Source organism: Heliangelus exortis, chromosome 15 (assembly GCF_036169615.1).
Source record: "Heliangelus exortis chromosome 15, bHelExo1.hap1, whole genome shotgun sequence".
NCBI lineage: Eukaryota > Metazoa > Chordata > Aves > Apodiformes > Trochilidae > Heliangelus > Heliangelus exortis.
Genome location: NC_092436.1, coordinates 9,416,125 through 9,437,102, shown reverse-complemented (window position 1 = coordinate 9,437,102; position 20,978 = coordinate 9,416,125). Strand labels below are relative to the sequence as shown.

Below are 20,978 nucleotides of genomic sequence, written 5' to 3'. Positions count from 1 at the left end.
TATTTCTCATGCCATTCCAGGGCTGGAAAAAGCATCAAATCTCACCCACTTGTGGTATATCCAAAAAAAAGTCTGTTTTGTGGGAGGAGCAGTCACTTCCTTCTTTAGGGTGTGTGTGTGTTTTTAATACATCAAGTAATTTTTATTGAGTGGTGGAAAAATTTATGTCAGAGCTACATTGCGGCTGGACATGCAGGAGCACGAGGTTGTAGGAAATAATACAGCTAACATCAAAAGAGCAGTGAAAATTTAACCATGGAGAGTTGAAAATAGCAAAGCTGAGCCATATGGATATTAAAAGATGTGACTGAATCAAATCAACAGTCTAATATTAAACTAGGTTTTTGCTGGGGGGGCAAACTTCTGGGGTTAATTCCTCTTGTGTATCCAGTGTCCCAGGGTAGGTTTCTTGTCTCAGCACCTTAATTTCAGACTTTGGTATTGTCAGTTTCTGGCTATTGCAGGGTACAAACTACAAGGGGAAATATAGGTTGTGTCTCACTTTTTTTACCAGGCCTCTTTATTCAGGGGTATGTACAGTATCCTTTTCCTTCTGTGGTGGTCTATAAACCTGTCCAGCACGATTTCTTCCTTGGTATGTCTCAGAGTTCTGATTGCAGTGAGCCATAACAGCAAGGCAGAGGGAAGTGCTTTGGAAATTGGAGCCAAGAAGGAGTGCAGTTACATAATTGTACAAAAGAAAAATTATTTTTTGTTTTTTTTTTCCTTCTCGTACTCTTCTGTGAACTAAAAAAGTATTGTTGGAAACCTCAATGGAAAAACTTTAGCATCATTCATCCCTGTGGGGACATCAAACCTATTGAAATGTTCCACCTGTTTTATGGCTGTTGCTTTTCCTCTTTCAGGTTTGACATCTACAGGAAGGTGCCAAAAGACCTTACACAGCCAACCTACACAGGGGCTATTAGTAAGTAACACTTCTTTTTCATGGCCTTGTATACTCCTGGTCTAAAATAAAAGATGTTTGGCTTCTCTGTCTACAGGGAATGTTAACAGGTATCCTTTGTTTCTGAGACAGCTCATTTGCCCAGTCTTTCAGGTTGTACTGAATGGTGGAATAGTTTCCATGAATTCAGAATCTCAACAACAGAAAAGTAGTAAAGATAAATATTCATGAAAGGGAGCTCCTTAAAGCTTGTGCTGACATACCCACTCTGCTAGCTTACTGCAGAGAGAATCTATGCATTCTGCATCAGTAAGGAGTAGCATGGTAGCAATGTGCAGAGGGCCATGGTGAGGATGATTTCTCTCACAGTACTAAAAGGGTTCATCTGAAGCTGTAGGTGGGACTACTGAGCAAATATCTGATTTTGTTGGGCTTTTGTCATGCTTGTGATGAAAAATTACCTGGTCAGAAACCACCGATAAGGATCCACTCTCACTGCTGTGTATCAATAGATAGACTGGGACTGATAAGAATCTCTTGCCTTGGGCCCCTTTTCCTTCCTTCCTCCTCCTGAGGGAAGCTGCAGACTGAGTAATGCAATTTCACACAATTAGGTGCAGTGAGTGCACTGTGCAGAGTGGTAAACATTGATCAGGTTGATCCTGCCAGACCTGTAATTAGACACCTAAATCCAGCTTTCCTGTTCCATTGAACAGTGACTTCCTTTGATCACGTAGCTGTGCTCCATTCATCCATTCTTGTAGATGGGTCAGTAGCCTTGTATGTCACTGCTGACTTGAGTGATGTCATATCCCTTGGTGACAGTAGGCATCAAATGGAACTTAGTCAGTAGTAGTGAATCAATGGACACAAAGGAAAGCCCTCTGTGAGCTAATAAAACCCCTCACTTCTTACTGTGAGAATGGCCAAAGACTGGAACAGGCTGCCCAGCGTGGTGTGGCATCTCTCAAAACAATTTGACCTGGCCCTGAGCAACATGCTTGGAACAGGGGAGCTGGATGTGGTGATCTCCAGAGGTCCCTGCTAGCTTCAACTATTCTGTGCTTCTGTGAAGATAGCACATTACTCTAAATATTTACTTTCAGAAAGTCCTTGTCCTTTGTGTTTTGCTGTCGTCTGGATTACTTGTATGTTGACTCCCTTTTAGGTTTGCTGAAACTATGAACAAAGGGCTTGAATAAAGCTGTTTGCTAATTTAAAGGCATATGAGATTTAGTGTTTTGAAAGAACACTTTGAACTTGTTAGTGATCCTGCCTTCTCTTCTGTTTTGGAAACTAAGAGTTCCCACATTACAACTGGACTCCCTTTGAGAATTTGTCTTGTTCTGAATCACCTGCAAAAGAATATGTTTTAGAAACAAACAAAAAAAACCATCAAAGGCCATCCAGTGTTAGGATTTCTGATCTGCAGTAAACAGCTCAAGTGATAAGTCTGCTGTGGGAAGGCTTGAAGGCTGTGACTCTTACTTAAAATTATTATCTGAGTTATTTCTATTCTTATTTGTAGCTTCTCAGGCTTTCATTTTCTTCTCTAACTGGTTCTCCTTCTTTTGTCAGAGTGTTTTTAGACAGGCTGATATGAGCCAACAAACTGTGGTGGCTTTGCATGTGAGGATCTTGTGTGCAGCTTTCCTAGCAGGCTTTCTTGTCTGACCAAGCCTGTGACTTGTAATTTGAAAGTCAGTAATCTTGCATGTTGTAGGAGGCCATGAATGAGACCAGCCCATTGCCATGCCAGTTTGAAGTCTGGGAAGATTGCATTATTTTGTGATAAATACTTTAGGGAAGTCAGCTTCTGAAAACATTGAGGGCTTGAGGGTAGGGGAAGGTTCTGCCTCTTAAAAAATCTCTTAGGGTCTTGGTAAATATGTGAACTGTATTTTGGTGTTCTTTAAGCCCTCCAAGTTTTACAGAGTAGCTATAAAATCCATTTTAGCTGAATATTATTTTAGGCCCTTCCCACGTGACTTCTGGTGAAACTTGAGTTCAGCATCATTTCTAGTGCTGGAGGTTTTCTGTAATAAAAATGGATTTACTGTGGGATTCCTACAATTGCTTTTGGATTGTAAAAAGTCCTATTTTGTTCTTTTTGAAAAGTTTGAGGTTAGTTAGGAAGAAAGGCATAGATCACATTACAGAAGAAAAGAGATGGAAAATACTGACTCTGCTGCTGACCACCATGGCTAAAGCAGCCAACTCCTCTGGGAAAGAGCAGCTTGGGCAAAGTGAGTGTGAGGGTATTTTGGTGGAGGCTGTCAGGTGATGTTGAATGCAAGCAAGTTCAGAAGCCAACTGGAGTGTTATTGACATTTTCCATTAAGCATGAATTGTCCTGTAGTGAACATAGCATACATGATATTTCAGTTCTGTGTAGCAATCCTTCTGGATACTAAAAAATACTAGGAATGAGGGAACCAGGGACAGTCCACTGCAGTTTGCTTCAGTGTGGTTTGTACAGAGCAACGTGCCCACTGCTGTTAACTTCTCTGAGGAGTGTGCAGAAGTTTCTCGTTCCTTTTTCTTACTAAAAATCTCTTCTCTCTGGCAGCATTGCAATCCCTGTGCCACTCAGCCATTCATCCCATTGTTGTCCCTCTAACCCCACCAGTGGTTGCTGGTCTTCCCACTCCTGTGGAGTGTGTCTGTGCTGCCAGCACATGCCCATTCTAACAGACCTGATTAATGTTCTGAAAACTTGGCCATGTTTGGGTATGTAGGCAGCAGCAGCTCATGCCCTGGCTGGCTGACAGTTGGCATCTGGCTGGACAGGAGCAGTCTGGCTTCTTGAAAGGGGGGTCTGTCAGTCAGACAGCTGCTGTAGCAATCCTGCTGTTGGGCAGTGTGGATGCACAGTTTGCACGCACACGTTGTATGCGCACATGGTAACGTTATCCAGAAATACCCTGCTGTTTGGAGGCTGGAGTTTTAAATACACATCAGGAAATATCAAAGTTATGATTCACGTGGCATCTGTAACAAGACCCGTTCCTTGCACTTCATAGCAGTTTGCTCCATTGAAAAATAAATTCTATTAATTTTATGCCTTAATATAGACACAGATCCACATTCTGTGTCTGTATGGTTTGTTAAACACTTTGCATTTCTTTTTATTTCTTGTGGGGTGGGGAGGAAGAGTCTGGAATGTACATAGATGGGATATGTATCAGAAAGGAAATGTACAACAGGCTAGGTTGTTGAAGGCAGTGTAGGGAAAAAAAGCTTGGAGAAGTTCTTACCCTTTTGGATTTAGTGATTAACCAACAGCAGTGTGTTCCAGTGTTCCTGACACTAGCAACCTTTGCTATGTTGGCTGTGGTATCACCTTAGAGTTTTAAGAAACCTAACTTAGGTGGTTCTTGGAGCTCTGTGGGAACACAGCAGTGCTCTTGCAGTTAAGTTAAGCTTCATGCATTTTTTTTTAAATTATTCTGTCTGATCTTAGCCTTTAATCTACTTTTCCAAAAATAATAGAGTTGTCAAATGTGGGTGGCAGGAACTGTATATTTGCATGGATGCAAGTAAAGGCCTTCACTGTGAAATAAGTAGCTGAAGCACTGTGTGTGTGAATTCTTATGCTGGGAACATCATATATGCCTGCAGCTCCATGCTAAGGAGAGGAGCTCATATTCTGTGTCTGAAAATATGTTGGCTCAAGAGGAGTTTCATGTCAGTCTCATGACAAAGACATCTCTCTGCCCTGAAAATGGATGTGTTCAAGAGGAGATTACCATGAAAGCAGTCATGCTAGCTAGGTCAGTGCAAATGTCTGTGTAGCCTAGAGTCCTCTTGCCAGGAGTGGTGAGCAGCAGCTGCCTGAGAAAAAGAACATAAGGATAGGTTAAACACATTGCCAGGCTTTGGTCTGTTTGCAGTTCTGAACTTCCTGACCTAGAGGAGTTCTTTTGTATTTAGCAGTCCTCAGTTGATTTCTTCTCTGGGGCAAATCTGATTTCTCTTTGAAATCTCAGGCTCTTTTTTTAAGCATCCCTAACATCCATAGTCAAGAACAGTCAGAATTTGTTTCAGTGTTGTGTAAAGGAAAACCTCCACTTGTTTTTAACCTTCCCCTACCCTCATATTCCCCTGCTGGAAGAGACAATGAGTGGCTGCTTCCCATTCATCTCCTTCAGGGAGCTCATGATCTTTTATACCCCTCTCATCTGCTGTCAGGAATCTCTTTCACAGGCTGAAAACTGACTACACAGTTTGAAGATGAGAAAAAGCATTGAGGAGCTTTGAAAGTTGGTCCCTGGTGTGTGTTTCAAGACATTCTTGCAGGATTTTTTAGATGCAGGTTAGTGGAATTTTACTGAACTGTAAAGTAAGTATAGTCACAAGTCTTCACTGTAAGAGCTGAACTGGAAGATGGACTTGAGGGAGCAAATAAATACTTTGTATACTGGAAAAGGAGAAGATAATTTGATGATGTGAATGATGGAGAAGAAAGTTAAAAAACTGGAAGAGAGAGAAAGCTCTCGTAGAGAATTTACAGTTGTTAGTACCAGACTTGGATAAAAGTGCTGGAGAACAGATAGCTGATGCTATGGAAAGCCTTTACAGGATGATAACATAGTAATATGGGAGGCAATTAAAGGAGAAATGGTTGTCTCTGTCAGATGGTCTTTCCTGCATGCTGCCAAAGATCAGACTTCTTGTGTCTCTGCTGTTTGATGATTAACCATAGGAAACGCTGCATCAACTCATCTTGTGCCCACGTTGCTTTTTTTGTGCTCTTACACAGGTGTTTATGTTCTCATAAGAATTTGCTGCTGTGCTTTGAGTAGATCTTCCTCCTCACTCATGCTGCATGTGCCAGTGGCTGTGCTGGGTTACAGCAGTGTTGTTCTTCTGTGTCTTGACAGCCAAGACTTGAAAGAAACTGTGTGACCATCTGAGGTTTCGTTTTAGAAATTAATATCCCCTCTTGCTTCCCATTTTCCTACTGGTCTTCGACTGTGTTTTTCCCTTTTTTCTCTTTCTTCATCCTAGCTAATGGATTTTTTGGCATCTCTTGTATCATCCCTTGCACTTTTCAGAGGGTCAGTAAATTAATCCACTCTTGAAGGACTCTGGTGAGGAAGAGGAAGCAACGTGTTTCTCTTTCCTCAGAACTATAAACTGACTAATCTGAAGAATAAGACACAAGGTGTTAGGTCACTTGAGGGTCGTCTTGGCATTTGGCTTGAATACCTTCTGTTTCCTTCCCTTAGCCCTCAAATTCTCTGCCAAGAGAGTTTGAACAGGCACAGTTGTATGGTAAAATTGCTCCCCAGCCAGTTGTTGCTTGAGCTTCCCCAAGGAATAGGTACTAAGGCTGTGGAACAAAGTTGAGGAACAGGGTTTTTCTGACCTGTTTCTCAATCCTAATTAGTGGTTATGGTGAAGTGGTCATTTCCAAAGAGTGCTTGGTCATTGTAACCTCTGCTGGGATTGAGGGGTGAGCTGGATGGTATTCCTGGTGTCACAGCCTTGGCACAGCATGGTGTTTCCTGGTTTACTCTTTTGTATGGTGATTCATGGTGAACTTGGGTATTTTATTTAACACAAATACACATTGCAGCCCTATCTTCTTGAGTCAGTATATCCTTGTCTTCTACAATCACTCCTATTCAATAGGATTTACAGCTGTCCTTCCTTCCAGCCCTTCCTGTGTGGGTCACTGACTCCTCACTGCTGTGTGAATGTCACTGTACAATGTTTTGAATTGTTTCCTGATGAAGAGTAACCAGTAATGTGCCAGTTACTTTGGGTTCCCTCCTTTTAACTCTAGATTGGCATTCTTAGAATAGACATGGCACTTGTTGTTCAGTTACTTTGCAACTCCTTCACTGAGAATTTCCCTCTCTTAATAGTCTGTGTTGAAAAAGCAAATGGAAAGATTAGAGATGAAGAAGGCATTGGCTAAATTAGCAGAGTATCAGCATTTCTCTGCTGTACCAACTCAATCTAGTGGATAGTGCAGGCTGTGAGATGACTTCCATCGTATAGCCTTGGAATCTGTCAAATAACAAAAATCTATCCTAATCCACAAAACACTGTGTAGCTGACTGTGTTTTTTTTGAGCAATGAGATGCTGATTCTTTTTTCCTCTCTGGAGATTTCAGTAGTAGTAAAGTTACATTTGGTGCTCCAAAGCAGTTGCATTGTCAAGCAGCTTTGTCAAGAAGAAGGGAGAGCTGGCAAACCAGCACTGTGTGCTGGAGATAGAGAAATGGAAATCATGGTGGATGAGGCAGCCCAAGGATTAGGATAGCCAGCAGGATGTTGGGTATTGCCAGGCCATTGAAGTCACTGTTCTGATGGCCCCATCTGTGTCATTGTCTCTAAGATGTGTTGGGGGCAATGTATGAATCTAACCTTTTCCTCTCCTTGCTCTTTTGCAGTCTCTGTCTGCTGCTGTCTCTTCATACTGTTTCTCTTCCTGTCTGAGCTCACCGGATTCATAGCCACTGAAATGTAAGTAAAAATCATCTTTTCCTTTGTTTGAATGTATGTGCATAAATGATATTTACAGCTTCACTGTTATCTTGGAAAAATGTGCCCTGTAATTTCACTAGGTCAGTTGTTTTTTTCCCTCACACTCATTTTATTCATAGGGAAATCACAACCTGTCAGTCTTCACTGGATGTTTTTGGAGATACTTTTTGGAAAAATGAATTGCATAAAATACAGATTACTAGTAGTTTAATGTTAATAATAGAATTTAATATAATTTTTTTAGTGTCTGAGCTGAATTTCTGATATATGCAGATAACTTTACTTCCATGTAAGCTTTATCTTCTTTCTTTTTGCCTGTTGAGCTATACTGGAAAACTGACAGGTTGACAGGTTTTTGCTTGAAGGTGAATTGTCCCAGGTAACCTCTTTGGCACTTTGAGCAAAATGGAAGCAATTCCTGCTTTTAAAAATTGCTTATAGAACAAGTATTTTAGTTAATCAGACTTATTCCCCTTGTTCTTATGCTCCTCCTGTCTCGAAGTAAACTATTCACAGTAACTATAACACAAATGCCTTTGTTTTGTGTTCTAGGAAACATTCTCCATCACCCTGCTGATGTGTCAGCTTGCTAGACTGTGATGCACAGTTCCTGGATAGTTAGGAAGGGTGGAACTTTTCTCAGACTTACATGATGGTCCAGATAGCAACAGATGTCACTGCTGAGCAAAAAAACTCTGAAATGCATTGAGTTGATGTGTTGTATTTAGATTTGCCATGCTTTGTGTGGCTTTTGATAACAGTGTGGCTTTTTCATTGTTTTTGTGCATCTCTGACTTGGGTCAAGAATGTAATTTCAGGAATAATTTTAACCTTGAGTAATGTTTAATCTTAGAAGAGGAGTGTAATCTATTGGTAGCTAGATTTTTATGCCCATTGCATATTTACTTCAGAGATGATATCTTGGGCTTCTTACACAATCACTGATTCTTTGAATTCAGTTCTGTGCACATGTAAAATACTTCGCTTGTAAAATAGTCAGGGTCACCGTATCAACCAGCTTTTTTCAGGAGCAGAGTCTTCTTAGTCTAAAAATATAGGGAAAAGCTAGATAAATTGCTTCAAGTAAACAGTACTTTTTCTTGCTCTCCTCTTAGATCTCATTCTCTCTTTTTAGTTAATGCTTTACCAGAGGAATCAGTAATATTTACCTAATTTTGATCCAGTTTTGATCCATGTGCCTTTGTGCAGTGATAGTTTCCTGAGTAGAGATTTCTTTCTGAACAGCAAAATTGAATGCTTCTCTGAGGCCTCGTCATGCTTTTCTCTTACCAAGATGATACATTTTCCACAAAGAGGAAGTACATGCTATAAATTCCCACACGTTAACTGACAAATTTCTCATTAAAACCTCAGAGAGGTGGTAAACTGCCTTTCCCAGCAGGAACTGCATGGAGAGGAGGTGTTTGTAAGCAATAAAGCAGTAAAATTTTAGAGAGGATGTCATGAAAGAGACTGAGAAAAATGAATGCAGGAAACTGATTTGTCATGTACCATCCAACACAGTAGCCTGCAGAATATGAAAACCTCCTTTGATGAGTTGTAGGTCATCAAAATCTCTCTTGCTGGGAACAGATCACCCACAGCATCTGTGAATAAGCTTTCCCCATAACAATGGAAACAATTCAGAAAGTCACATAACAAAGTTTTTCCAAGTTCAGCAACTTCTAAAGTAGAAGTAAACTTTTCTTTTTCCATTTCTTTTTCCATTTCTTACTCATTGCTTTCTCTTCTGGGAAACCTGGTAGCTTCAAGGTGTTCAAAGACAGTGCTAACCTCTTGTGCTTCCCTTTCAAGCGTGCTTTGCTGGCAGTGTTGTGAAGCAGTGTGGTCTCAGCATTCAGAACAAGGGTGCAGAAGTGTGGAGCTCTGTGTATTCTGGAACAAACAATGTGAAAACTTGGTGCTACCATTTGAACGGGGTAGTAGCAAATAACAGGGGAGATACTATCTCATAAAGGTATTTTATGCCTTGTTTGCCTGTGAATCAAATATTTTTTAAGATGGTGAAGATTCCTTATGTACAAACTGTTCAATTCTCATCAGCTTTTTTTGCAAGCTTCAGGTTTCTTTTGTATTAAGAGTCTCCTACAACAGATACCTCTCCCACATTGAAGTTTACTGCTGCCAGTCAGGATCTGAATGAATACCTGGAGAGTGCTCCTACATGGGGTGAGCTTTCTTGCTGTGAGACTGCATCAGTCTTTCTCCTTTTGTGTAATCCTTCCTGTAAAGCAGTCATAGGCTTCACAAAAGCCAGACTGCATGGGGATAGCTGCACATTTCTGATGGCAAGGTGAAATTGAGAGCACTTGGCCTGGTGCCTTACATCAGAGACATACCAGGTTCACTGCTGTGGACTCATGCTTACCTCATAGCCCTATTAGGCCAAGTAATTGTGAACTGTGTGTGTGTGTTGACAGCCTGCTTCAGGGCAAGTCAGGAGCAACCTCAGCAGCAGTGGTACCCACAGGATTAACTGTCTTAACTCTCACCAGCAGGAGGTTTCTTTGGTATTTGCATCTAAGTGAGGGGTTGGTGTGATTTGTTGAACTCTTACTGTAACACGAGAAAATAAGGTCTGCTCCACACCATGTAAACCTGTGCTGCCTTCTCACCATTGGATTTGCTTCTCCATTCATATGACTGTAGCAACTTAAATTCCTGGTATTACTAGAAATCTCAGTTTGGTCACTCTTGCCCAACTTCAAAGCTGTTTTTTCCTTGACCAGCCCATTGCCTTAGCATTTACAGTTTCAGCTGCTTAAGGCTTGTCTGGGTGGCAGAAAGCCAAGAAATTACACCCTCATCTTGAGGATAACAGTCATAACACTAAAACCAAAGAGATTACCTATGTAGGGAAGACAGTGTGCATCACAGTAGTTGTGTCATAACTCATGTGGGCATTTCTAATGAGCTCTAAGATTGCATCTGTGCTCTGAAGCTGACTTCAGACAGGACACAGTGCACTACAGTGGACGTGCAGGAAGTTTGTGTGGCACAGGTAATGCACTGTAAATGCACATCCCATTGTGCTGCTGAGAAGCTTCCTGTGTAGACTGAGGAGGGTAGAAAACTCCTAGTTTCTCACCTTCTATATTTATTGTGTGACTCTAACAGATTCTCTGAGCAGCCATGAAGGAAGCCAAAGGTTGGTTTTTAGGTGGGGCTACATCCTTTTCAGGAAAATCACAGTGAAGGAGAAGTCAGGGCTGGTGAAGGAGATGTCCTTTCTTTCTTTGTTCAGCCACAACATCTCAGTTTAGGGGAGGTGAGTCTAACTCTGGAAATCGAGGATCTTCTTGAGTATACTTTTTCTTTACTTTTTTTTCCTGTTCCAAATGAAAGTGACTGAAGACTTAGTCCAAACCAAGAACCTGGATTTCTTTTCCTAGGTTTTCATTTCCATAAAAGACAGATGAAGACAAGGAGGTCTGTGCTCCACATTTGAACCTCTGTAAAACTAACAGTATCAAACATGGTTGCCCTACTGAGCAAATGACTCAAATGGCTGAAGAAATGAAACTGAAGTGTTAAATGCATCTGGTATTTCCTGGGTAGAATCAGTACTAGGTTTAAAGCTGAGAGCAGACTGAGGATTAGAAATTGTTTGGCATACCTTTAGCAGCCTTCCTCATTCATCCTCCTGTTATGTTGCAAATCAAGAACGTAGAAGTCACCTATCTCTTTTCTAATTAACTCAGATCAGTGCTAGAAGTTAATAGTTGGCAAGATTATAATCTTGCTGTTTTATCACTGTAATTAGGTCATGAATTATGTTTGTAGGATCAATGAGAGTTTTTCAAGTATTCCATCATTAAGAAGGAAAGATGTAATTATCTAATCTAGTCTGCCTTGTATTGGCAACCAGGGGATGGGTAGGAGGGCATGAATGTGATACTTTTGGTATGAATGTAGCTGCTCAACATTCATCTGCCACAGCACACTGTAGAAAGCAAGAGATTGTTCCTGGCAGTCTTTTTTTTCTTCTTTTTTTAATTTCTCCTTTTTCTTATTATTTAGCCTTCTCTTTTCCTCCTCGTTCCTCCTCGTTCCTCCTCGTTCCTCCTCGTTCCTCCTCTTTCCTCCTCTTACCTCCTCTTTCCTCCTCTTTCCTCCTCTTTCCTCCTCTTACCTCCTCTTACCTCCTCTTTCCTCCTCTTTCCTCCTCTTTCCTCCTCTTTCCTCCTCTTTCCTCCTCTTTCCTCCTCTTTCCTCCTCTTTCCTCCTCTTTCCTCCTCTTTCCTCCTCTTTCCTCCTCTTTCCTCCTCTTTCCTCCTCTTTCCTCCTCTTTCCTCCTCTTTCCTCCTCTTTCCTCCTCTTTCCTCCTCTTTCCTCCTCTTTCCTCCTCTTTCCTCCTCTTTCCTCCTCTTTCCTCCTCTTTCCTCCTCTTTCCTCCTCTTTCCTCCTCTTTCCTCCTCTTTCCTCCTCTTTCCTCCTCTTTCCTCCTCTTTCCTCCTCTTTCCTCCTCTTTCCTCCTCTTTCCTCCTCTTTCCTCCTCTTTCCTCCTCTTTCCTCCTCTTTCCTCCTCTTTCCTCCTCTTTCCTCCTCTTTCCTCCTCTTTCCTCCTCTTTCCTCCTCTTTCCTCCTCTTTCCTCCTCTTTCCTCCTCTTTCCTCCTCTTTCCTCCTCTTTCCTCCTCTTTCCTCCTCTTTCCTCCTCTTTCCTCCTCTTTCCTCCTCTTTCCTCCTCTTTCCTCCTCTTTCCTCCTCTTTCCTCCTCTTTCCTCCTCTTTCCTCCTCTTTCCTCCTCTTTCCTTCTCTTTCCTCCTCTTTTTTCTTTTCCTTTCTCTTTCCTTTTCTCCTTTAGTTTTTCTTTCCTTTTCTTTCCTTTTTCTGAAATCATAAATCTTAAAGCATAAATCATGAGCTATGTCCAAGTTATTTGTTCATTTAAGGTGATTGCATCACTCACTGGGGACACCTGCTTGCTTTAATCATTATGAAAAATACATTGGCCTATCTCTGAATATCACACAGCCCAGCTCCTGTGCCAGGGCCACATCACATGCATCACAACTTGGCTGTTCATGCTGTCAGCTCAAATGTGGGAGGTTCCAAGACCAATGTTTCTTGTTCACACTGGATTCATTTGCATGCCCAAGACATCTGCAGTGAAGCAGAATTGTTTTCATACCTGCCTTCAGAGGATTTTTTTCTTCCTTAGCTCTCCAAGGTATGTGGAATGTGTGCTGTGGCTCTTGGCCCATGAAAATTTCTCCTAACAACCTTTGGGCCAAGCTGCACCTGCTGGAAGCAGCAGAGTGCAATTCTGGTTCCTTCTGCTGGAAATTGGAACCTTGGAGCATAAGCTGAGTGCACCAGGACACAGTGCTACAACTCACACATTCTGACACTAAGCTGGAGATGCAACTCCACCAGTTCATCCAGTTGAGGCAGCTGAAACCAGACCAGCACAGAGAATACAGCCTTGTAGTCAGAGAGGAATGGGAGCTGTAATCCTGCTCCTGCCATGGACTGAGCTTGGTCCGGACACTTTCCTGTAGAAGAATGTAATAACTTAGCTGCCTACCTCTCAGGGGTGCTAAGAATCTTAATTAATGTTTGTGTAGTAAGTTGGAGGTTACCTAATAAAAGGTGTTCTTTCCCTGTGTTGTTATGCTGTTAGGTACCTGTGTGGGTTAGCAGGAAGCGGAAGGTCGTGTCATGTTGTCATTTGCAATTTGACTTGAGTCTACACTGACATCTCTTGAATCCTTCTTCTTCCTGCCTTCTGGAGAACTGTAATTCCTTCCTTTCTAGGACAGTGTGTTTCCTGTGCTCCACAGCTGAACCAAGACCAAGTCTGGGATGTAGACCTGTGCAGTTATTGATCTTGATGGCATAAAAGGAAGACTACAAATGGTAGAGCAAGAGACGTATCCACAATTTATTATACAGCAGAAAATGTACTGACCTGCTTGTTATTTTTTTGCACAAATTCAGCAGAAGATGCAGCTGTGTTGGGCCATCTCTGTTCTAGCACAAATGAAAAAACCATAGTGCAGGAATCTCAGCTTTGCATGGTTGTGTTTCTGGAAGGTGGTTGATTAGACCTGAAATTGCAAGTGGACCCAAAAGAGCTCACCTGAGGAAGTTTTTTGAGAAGCTTTGGGCTACTTCAAGAAAGAATAGGTATTTGCTGTTTAGCCCTAGAGTCCTGGAGACCAGAGGGTGCCTCCTGGGAGTTGGAGGACAAGGTAAAATGCAGCTAGCTGGAGTAAGTAGTTGTATTTTCTGTATGGCAGGTGATTGTGGAGGAGGGTGCCTACCTGTTTGCTATGAAAGAGGGAGAAAAACAGGCTAAAGCTTGAAACAGAGACTAGGATAAGGATGACAGAAGGCAAATATCTGTTTACAGAGCACCCAGGCAGTGTGTGAAGCTCTGAAGGGTCGATGCAGCAAGTCTGCTCTTGTGTTCAAAGGGCTGCAGGCTCTTCAGCTGTTGAACTGCTGAAGTGTCTAATGCTGGAGGCCAGGGTTGCTGGGTGGAATAAGTTACTGGGGAAGTTTTGTTTCTGGGGAAACAAAGCTGTTGTGTCATAAATTTGAATTCTAAAGCATGGGGAGCAGGTCTGGCTTTCTTTGGATAAAATCTGAAATACTGAGCCTTCTTGCTGCTGTTTCCCACTGTAATTCTCTCTTGCATGCCATTTGCATGATCTGCAATCTTAGCCAAAGACTTCTGCCAACTTTTTCTGTGTAATACTGCAAGTTTGTAAGCAAATGGGATAAGCAACTCAGAAGCCCAGCAGCACCACTCAGGAATGTGGGATATTTCAAAGTGGCTCTTTCTAGAAGTGAAGCAGATTCTTTCTGTGTGGATCACAGCTCCTGCTGTATGGAGGAACTTTTCTCCCTTTCCCTGAATCAGTGGTGGGAGGCCCTGAAGGGGCAGAGGTCTCATGAGTTGCCCTCATTGTACTTCCATAGCTCTATAACTCACCCCTGCCACTTTATTTGAATAGTACTGCCAGTAAACTAGCAAATCCTGTTTGCTAAGGGTCTTTGGAGAAGGCACAAGCCATCTTTGGAATTGCAATATGACCCTATATGCTGTCTCTCTGTGTTTACAGCTGTGTTTATGGTGTCCTTCTACCTGGTGACCATCCCAGATCCAGTGTTCAGCACCGTTACTCCTGGGACACTTTTATGTTCCAGGAGGGACAACTGTAAATTAGAGCCAACTTAATTTCTTCCATTGGAGACATTATCCCTTCAGGGAGAGTGGCTTGAGGTGGTAAACAGTACTTTTCCCAACATCTCAGGATTGTCAGATTAAATAATAGGAAAGCTGTGGGCAGTTTGTCTTCCTGGTCCTGGGAAGGAAGGTGGAAAGGCAGGTGTTGAGTGCCAGTTCTCTGCCAACTCCATCCAGTATTAGGCAGTACATAGGAAGATCCTGGAAGTAGTCTTGACCCTGGAAGTTTGCTTTACCTGTGAGGTTTCCAGAATGTGTTTGGGGACAGAAATTTCCAGTTTTTTCAAAATGATGGCATTGCTTCTGAGGTGTGCCTCAGCAAGTGTAATCTGTAGTGTGTTGTCATGTGCTTGGTTCCCCATAGAGGCAACCTAAGTAACAGAGCAGGTCAGCACAAAGGGTGCACTTCGGGTGCCCTAATGAGAAACCTTGCTGAGTTTGTTAGCATGGACCCTCTGCTAGAGCTGATGCTGCCAGGAGGAGGCAGTGGCCAGAACTGGGATTTAGAAGCAGGGTTCAGCAGGCAGGATGCTCCATGGAAGGCTGTGCTGCAGGTCCAAGGGAGAAGAGGGAAGGATAGACTGTCACGAGCTGTCAGATGTCTCAGAAGTGATAGACATGGTTATGAAATGGGGAATGTGAGTCAGAGAAGGGCAGGGGGCTACTAGGTAAAGGGGAGGAGGAGGAAATGGCTGTGAGCCTTGCCCAGGGACAGGTTGGGATCCACTGGTCCAGTGACCGGAGTACATGACAGGAAACCAATTTCCTTTATCTGCAACTAGTGGGCTGTGTGACGTGGACAAACTGGCCTACTTCTTTTTGCCTTAGTGATCCAGCCTGCAACCAAGTGACCTCACTGCTTGCCTTCCTATGTAAGAGCTTCTGTAGGGCCCCTGTGTGCAGGTTGTCGTCCTGTGACCTACACCAGCTTCTTTCTTCCTTGTCAGTATCTTTGGTTAACAGACCACTCCATACCACGTGTTTTCTGACAGGTTCAGTACTGGAAATAAGCAAATACAAATACTGACCTTCCTAGAGCTTTCCTCTGAAGAACTGGGATGTTCAGCTGTGTTGCTGACATGGTTCTCTACCAGCCCTGGTGCAAATTGCTCCTTTTTGCCAGTACCATCAAGTTGCCCGTGGTGCTGGCTGGGCATGGCCCACATCTCAGATGGTGAGAGCTGGGAAGAAGCCAGGTCCTGTTATGAAACAGGCTGGCTGGCAACTGGGATCATGATGGGAGGACTTGAGAAGTACAGAAAGGTGCATTGCTCTGGGGGATTAATGCCTGTCCTGGCTGGAGCTGCTCCTCTCAACCCTATTTGGACATATGACTTAATCCTGATTGCTACCCAATCTGCCAGTAATAAACATGTAGAAGATTTAATGCATTCCACACAAGAGGAGAGGGCTCAGCCAAGAAGCTTCTAACTAGGTCACCGATGAGCAATCTTTCCCCTCCCTCTGTGTCATTTTTATTAATCACTTAAAAAATACATTGAGTAATGATTGCAAGCAACTTGTCAAGCCAATTAAAAACAGAGAAAGGTAGGGCTGTGAAGCTGAAGACAAATGCTGTGCTGGTTTTAAATGAGTGTCTGTAAACCCCACTGACCTGTGAGTAATTACCTCCAAAAAAATTGGCAGCTGTGTGTTTCTCAGTGAGAAGGTTTGTTTCTTCTGACTCTACAGGGCAAACAGTTCCTTATGGTCCAGAGATAGATCACCAGAGAAAAATCACTGTGAATCTGTCTAGTAGCTGCCTTTAGTCTTCTTTGTCTGTTAGTATACAGACTCTTCAGCAAGGACTTGTCAAAGGATTTCACACACTTAAAAATCAAATTTACAAAGAGGACTTAATAGGAAAGGTGATTTATTCTATGTAGCTTGACCATATGTTCCTGTAGCTTTAGAATCTGTCCAGATGGAAGATAAATTGTCAAATCTTCTTATTAGATGAGTCTGAACAGTGTTGGGCTTTGAGGAAGAAAGAGCTGCTAGGTAATCTCTCCATCTTCTCAGTACAGTTCAGGGTGGTGTGTTTCCCTGGAGTGGATTCATTTGGCTAATTCATCTGTGTATGTGTTGAATTTTTTTCTTTGTTTGTTTATATTTGATGTGTCAGATGAATTTTATGTGCCAACAATAAATATTTATACCCTTGTATTACTTTTACTCTGTATTTTGTCTTTGGGAAACATGTGCCAGCACTGTGGGAGCAATGAAACATAACTCTTTAGGAGACAGTTGCCTAGTGTGTTAGATCCTGCTGTCCAGGATGTGTCTTCCCATCTGTTCCTGGCTCAAATCCTCTTCTCAGTTGCAGTCGTTGCTTTTGGTTACTGTTCATAGATTGAAATGAGATATTAAGGGGGGAGATACAAGTATGTCATGCTGCCTTCTCTTGCTCCTGCTCTGTCAGCTGGGTGGCAATAACAAATGGCAATTAGTTATACAAATAAGCTTTCCTGTGGCATAGTTGAGAGCAGCCCTTCTCTAAAACTCATTATGAAACAAATCTCATGCTTCCCTCTTTCTGAAAATGAGTAACAGCCTGGGTTTTGTGGAGGGCTAGCACACTAGCCTGCCAGCTCTGAGCATCAGGTTCTTGCTTTGTATTACCCCTGGAAACTCAGGTTAGAAAAGGGTGCAGGAAGCATAAATGAGAGCAGGAGTTTTGTTTTCTGCTGGTGCATGGGACTTCTTTAAAGCTTTTTAATTTCCTTTTTTCCCTTTCCATTCAAGTTGGGTTTTTTCCTGTGGAAAGCAGCTATATGTCTGAAACCCACCTGTGTTTTCTGTCCTCCAGAGTTAATGAGCTTTATGTGGATGACCCAGACAAAGACAGTGGAGGTAAAATAGAAGTGAATCTGAACATCAGTTTACCAAACCTGCATTGTGAATGTGAGTACCCCTTTTGACTTACCAGTTTGCCTTTGTATTCTAAGTAATTCTTGAAATGGGCCCAAACTGGTACAGTGGCCCTTCCTCTGTAGTAGGGTGAATGGAGATAAAGTAGCTGCAGCCTTTGCCAATACCCCGTTGACTTCTGTTCCAGGCCAGGGCATCTGTTTTCTTGGACCCTGTGCTCACTCTGCAGTCTGTGTTAGTGGCTGACCTCCCTTGCTGGCTTCTTTTTAAATCTTGGTTCCCTTTTTAATACCAAGCTTTTTATCTCTGGGATGAAGAAACCTCCCAAGTTTCATTTGTAACTCTGAATGCACCAGACAGTTGTTGACTTTTCACAGATCACCTGCCTTGTCCACCTGAGGTTTTTCTATTTGTGTAATTGAGATTGCAGTGAAGGGTGAGAGTAAGAGAGGTATATTTGTGCCAAAGAAGCAGTTTGAAAAGTTTGGTTAAAAAGCTCTTTCTAAAGAGCTAGCATAACAATACTTGACAAATTACTTTCCTAGCCCATTTTGTCAGATGTCACAAAAATAGTTGTGGATTTTTTTTTCCCATTAAAAGAAGTGTATGCTTTTCTTATGCAACCTTCCTGTTTGGTATTTTTTATTTTGATTTTTTTTTCTCTTCCCCTCCTGCCCATGTAGTAGTTGGACTAGACATCCAAGATGAAATGGGAAGGCACGAAGTGGGTCATATTGACAACTCAATGAAGATACCTCTCCATAATGGAGATGGCTGCAGGTTTGAGGGCCATTTCAGCATCAACAAGGTGAGTAGGAACGACAGTGGGTGAGTGTATGCTATAAAGATCCATTTGTAAATACACTTAGTGTCTGTGTCTCTCCTCTAGAGTGTACATTCATATCCTTAATCATATGTACATTCAAATGGTAAGTTAAGACTGCAGAGCAATTTGGGTAGAGGTTGCTGCATAGTTAGACCCACAGAGAATGTGTTAAATCCGGCTTTTTCTTCGTTTTCAAAACAGGTAATTGAGATAGCATTGCATGACAGCAGAGAGCAGCTGAGCAGTGTGCCCCAGCCTCATGTTTTAGGGGATGTATGAACTCCCTACAAACGCCCAATGGCTTCTGTGCTTATTGGTCATGACTTCTGCACATCCAAAATGTGACTCACTCTGCAGAGGTCTTTGGCAATGTCTTTATCCAAGTGCTCTTTTGTTCTGAGAGCCGCAGAATGACAGGAATGTTCCTTACTAGAGAGTGCCAGCATAACACAAGCAGCTCATGAGATGTTTGGAATACATGCACGAGGCCTCTGCACATGCTTTGTGGGGATGCTCTCCTCCTGTCTCAAAGAATGAAAATCCAGGCCTGGAGGAGGCTCCTGGCTGGGATGGGCGTGTTCAGAATTGAATAATCTTGCTATGTAATGCTGGAGATGACTGGCTGGGGTGGGAGAGGCAGTGGTGGGGCCCACTGATGTCCTAAGAAGGGCACACCCTTTATTCACTCCTCCTCATGTACCACAGGCTACAAAATCCTACTTCCTTCTTTTCCTCCCAGGTCACGTTAAATCTCATCTAAAAATAACAGGCAGAACCTCTTACTGATTCTGTGGAGAGGAAAGGATTAGGGACTTAAAAAGAGGACATTTCTTTCCTCTAAGCCCCCAAGAATACTGGCAGCTGATAGTCCACAATACTGGGAAAGGGCATCTTGAAAGGCAGTCCTTGTTCTGTCAATTCCTGAAGCACAGAGCTGAAATACTTGGGGTTTTGTCTGCTAGATGTGGTGTGCCCTGCTCACCAAAGCAACTCAAAAGGGACCTGCCCTATGTGGCAGTGAGAGGCTCCCTTCACTGCTTTGTCTCTGAAAGGCCACTAGTTCTGTTTTGTACAGTAGTTGGGGCTGCTGTCAGAGGTAAGGGACCTGACCCAGGACTTCTGGCTCTGGAGACATGAACCTTTTTTTGTATGAGCTTGAGGCCTTCAGTCCCTTGGCAGAAGTTGTACAGATTTCTGTTATGAGCTGGTGTCTGGAGTGGGACATGGCCAGGCTTTGAAATTGGGCCAGGGGTTGCACTTGGGTGTTACTCTCAAACCTGAAGAGAGAGGACAAGGTAGCAGTGAGATGATTGTGTGTACTTCTTAGTGCAGAGTCTGCTACCCTGCTTACTGAGTATGTGTATGACACAGCTTGTGTCCACACCTCAAAGTGTTCCCAGGAGTGCACTGCTGGTCCTTAAGTAATTTAAATTACCTTTCCTGAAAGCACATGGAACCAGCATGTGGCCTCCCATGGCCCTGCTGGTGAGGTCTCTGCAGGGAGCACAATGGGCACCAGTTGTATAACTGTCCTCCCACTCTTGTCCTACACTGTGTCAGATTGCTCCTCAGTGTTGCCAAAGAGTTTGCAAATCAAGACTGCTTAATTTCCCATTTTTTTCTTGCTAGGAAATAATTCTTGCACCCTCTATGACAGTGATTGAGCTTGATCTGTTGAAATGTTTCACAGAGTAAGTAGGGCTAGTGACCTGAGTAAAGTGTGCATGTTAGAGTAATCCCATTAGAATGACACCAGTGCTCTTTTTTTGTCTTGGAACTGAGTCCTTTTCTGAAGTCTGTATTTTTCAGAACTTCCTGTTTCCCTCCATTTAAAATATTAAAAACAGAAAATCCTGTATTTGGAAGATCTGTTGCCATGGCTGGAAGCTGAAGATGTAGCTTAGTTTGTATAGGAAACCCCGCATCATTTGGTGGCATTTCTCTTTTTATCTAAAACTCATTCTTACTCACAATCTTCTCAAAAGTAAGGTTGCTCATGGCCACTACTACAAATGGAATATATCCACAGAGTTGTTCTGCAGCAGTGGGTCCATTTATAAATGCAAGATGTGGGAGTAAAACATTAAGCAACCGTTTGTTGCCTGTCAGAGACATGAATCTTGTTTTAATGGAGATGAAAGACATAGCCTTAAGTGTTAGGAATCCCTAAAGTTGGGAGTGATCCACTTATCACCTCCTAGTCTGCAGCAGTAGCAATGTGAGGGTGCCAGACTCTTGGGCTGTGGGATCTCCACAAACAATCTCCACTCTGTATGCAGTGGGGTGGTGATGGTGAAGTCAGGAAGGGATTTCAGAACCTTTCTCTGACGTGCCAGACATGACCCTCTGCTAAGTAGATACAGCCTGCCAGGCTCACTGGATTTCTGCTTTGTATCACAGAGCCTACCAATGCCTTGAAGGGTAAAATGTGAAATCCTGTCTTCCTTGTCTTGATTTATTTCAGGTCCCTGGTAACTTTCATGTATCAACACACAGTGCCACTGCGCAGCCTCAGAATCCTGACATGACTCATGTCATCCACAAGCTCTCATTTGGGGACAAGTTACAGGTGAGTCTCTTCCCTGAAAATTCCCTGGCTCTAGGGGAAGGAATGCAATGAGAGTGACTTTAATATTAAACCTTTTGGTTTTATGGAAGG

General features: G+C 42.7%; 1 protein-coding gene across 3 annotated transcripts in view; it reads left to right on the top strand.

Moving 5' to 3' along the window:
• Positions 1-20,978, top strand: part of ERGIC1 (endoplasmic reticulum-golgi intermediate compartment 1) — a 58,996-nt gene that overhangs the window by 20,995 nt on the left and 17,023 nt on the right. For all 3 annotated transcript variants that reach the window (XR_011728949.1, XM_071759162.1, XM_071759161.1), the window contains 5 exons: positions 867-928; positions 7,312-7,384; positions 17,432-17,526; positions 18,177-18,301; positions 20,784-20,888. Coding sequence is in view for 2 of the 3 variants with exons in the window: in XM_071759162.1 (XP_071615263.1) it covers positions 867-928; positions 7,312-7,384; positions 17,432-17,526; positions 18,177-18,301; positions 20,784-20,888 (460 nt within the window). In the remaining variant the exon portion in view is untranslated. The remainder of the gene's footprint in view (positions 1-866; positions 929-7,311; positions 7,385-17,431; positions 17,527-18,176; positions 18,302-20,783; positions 20,889-20,978) is intronic.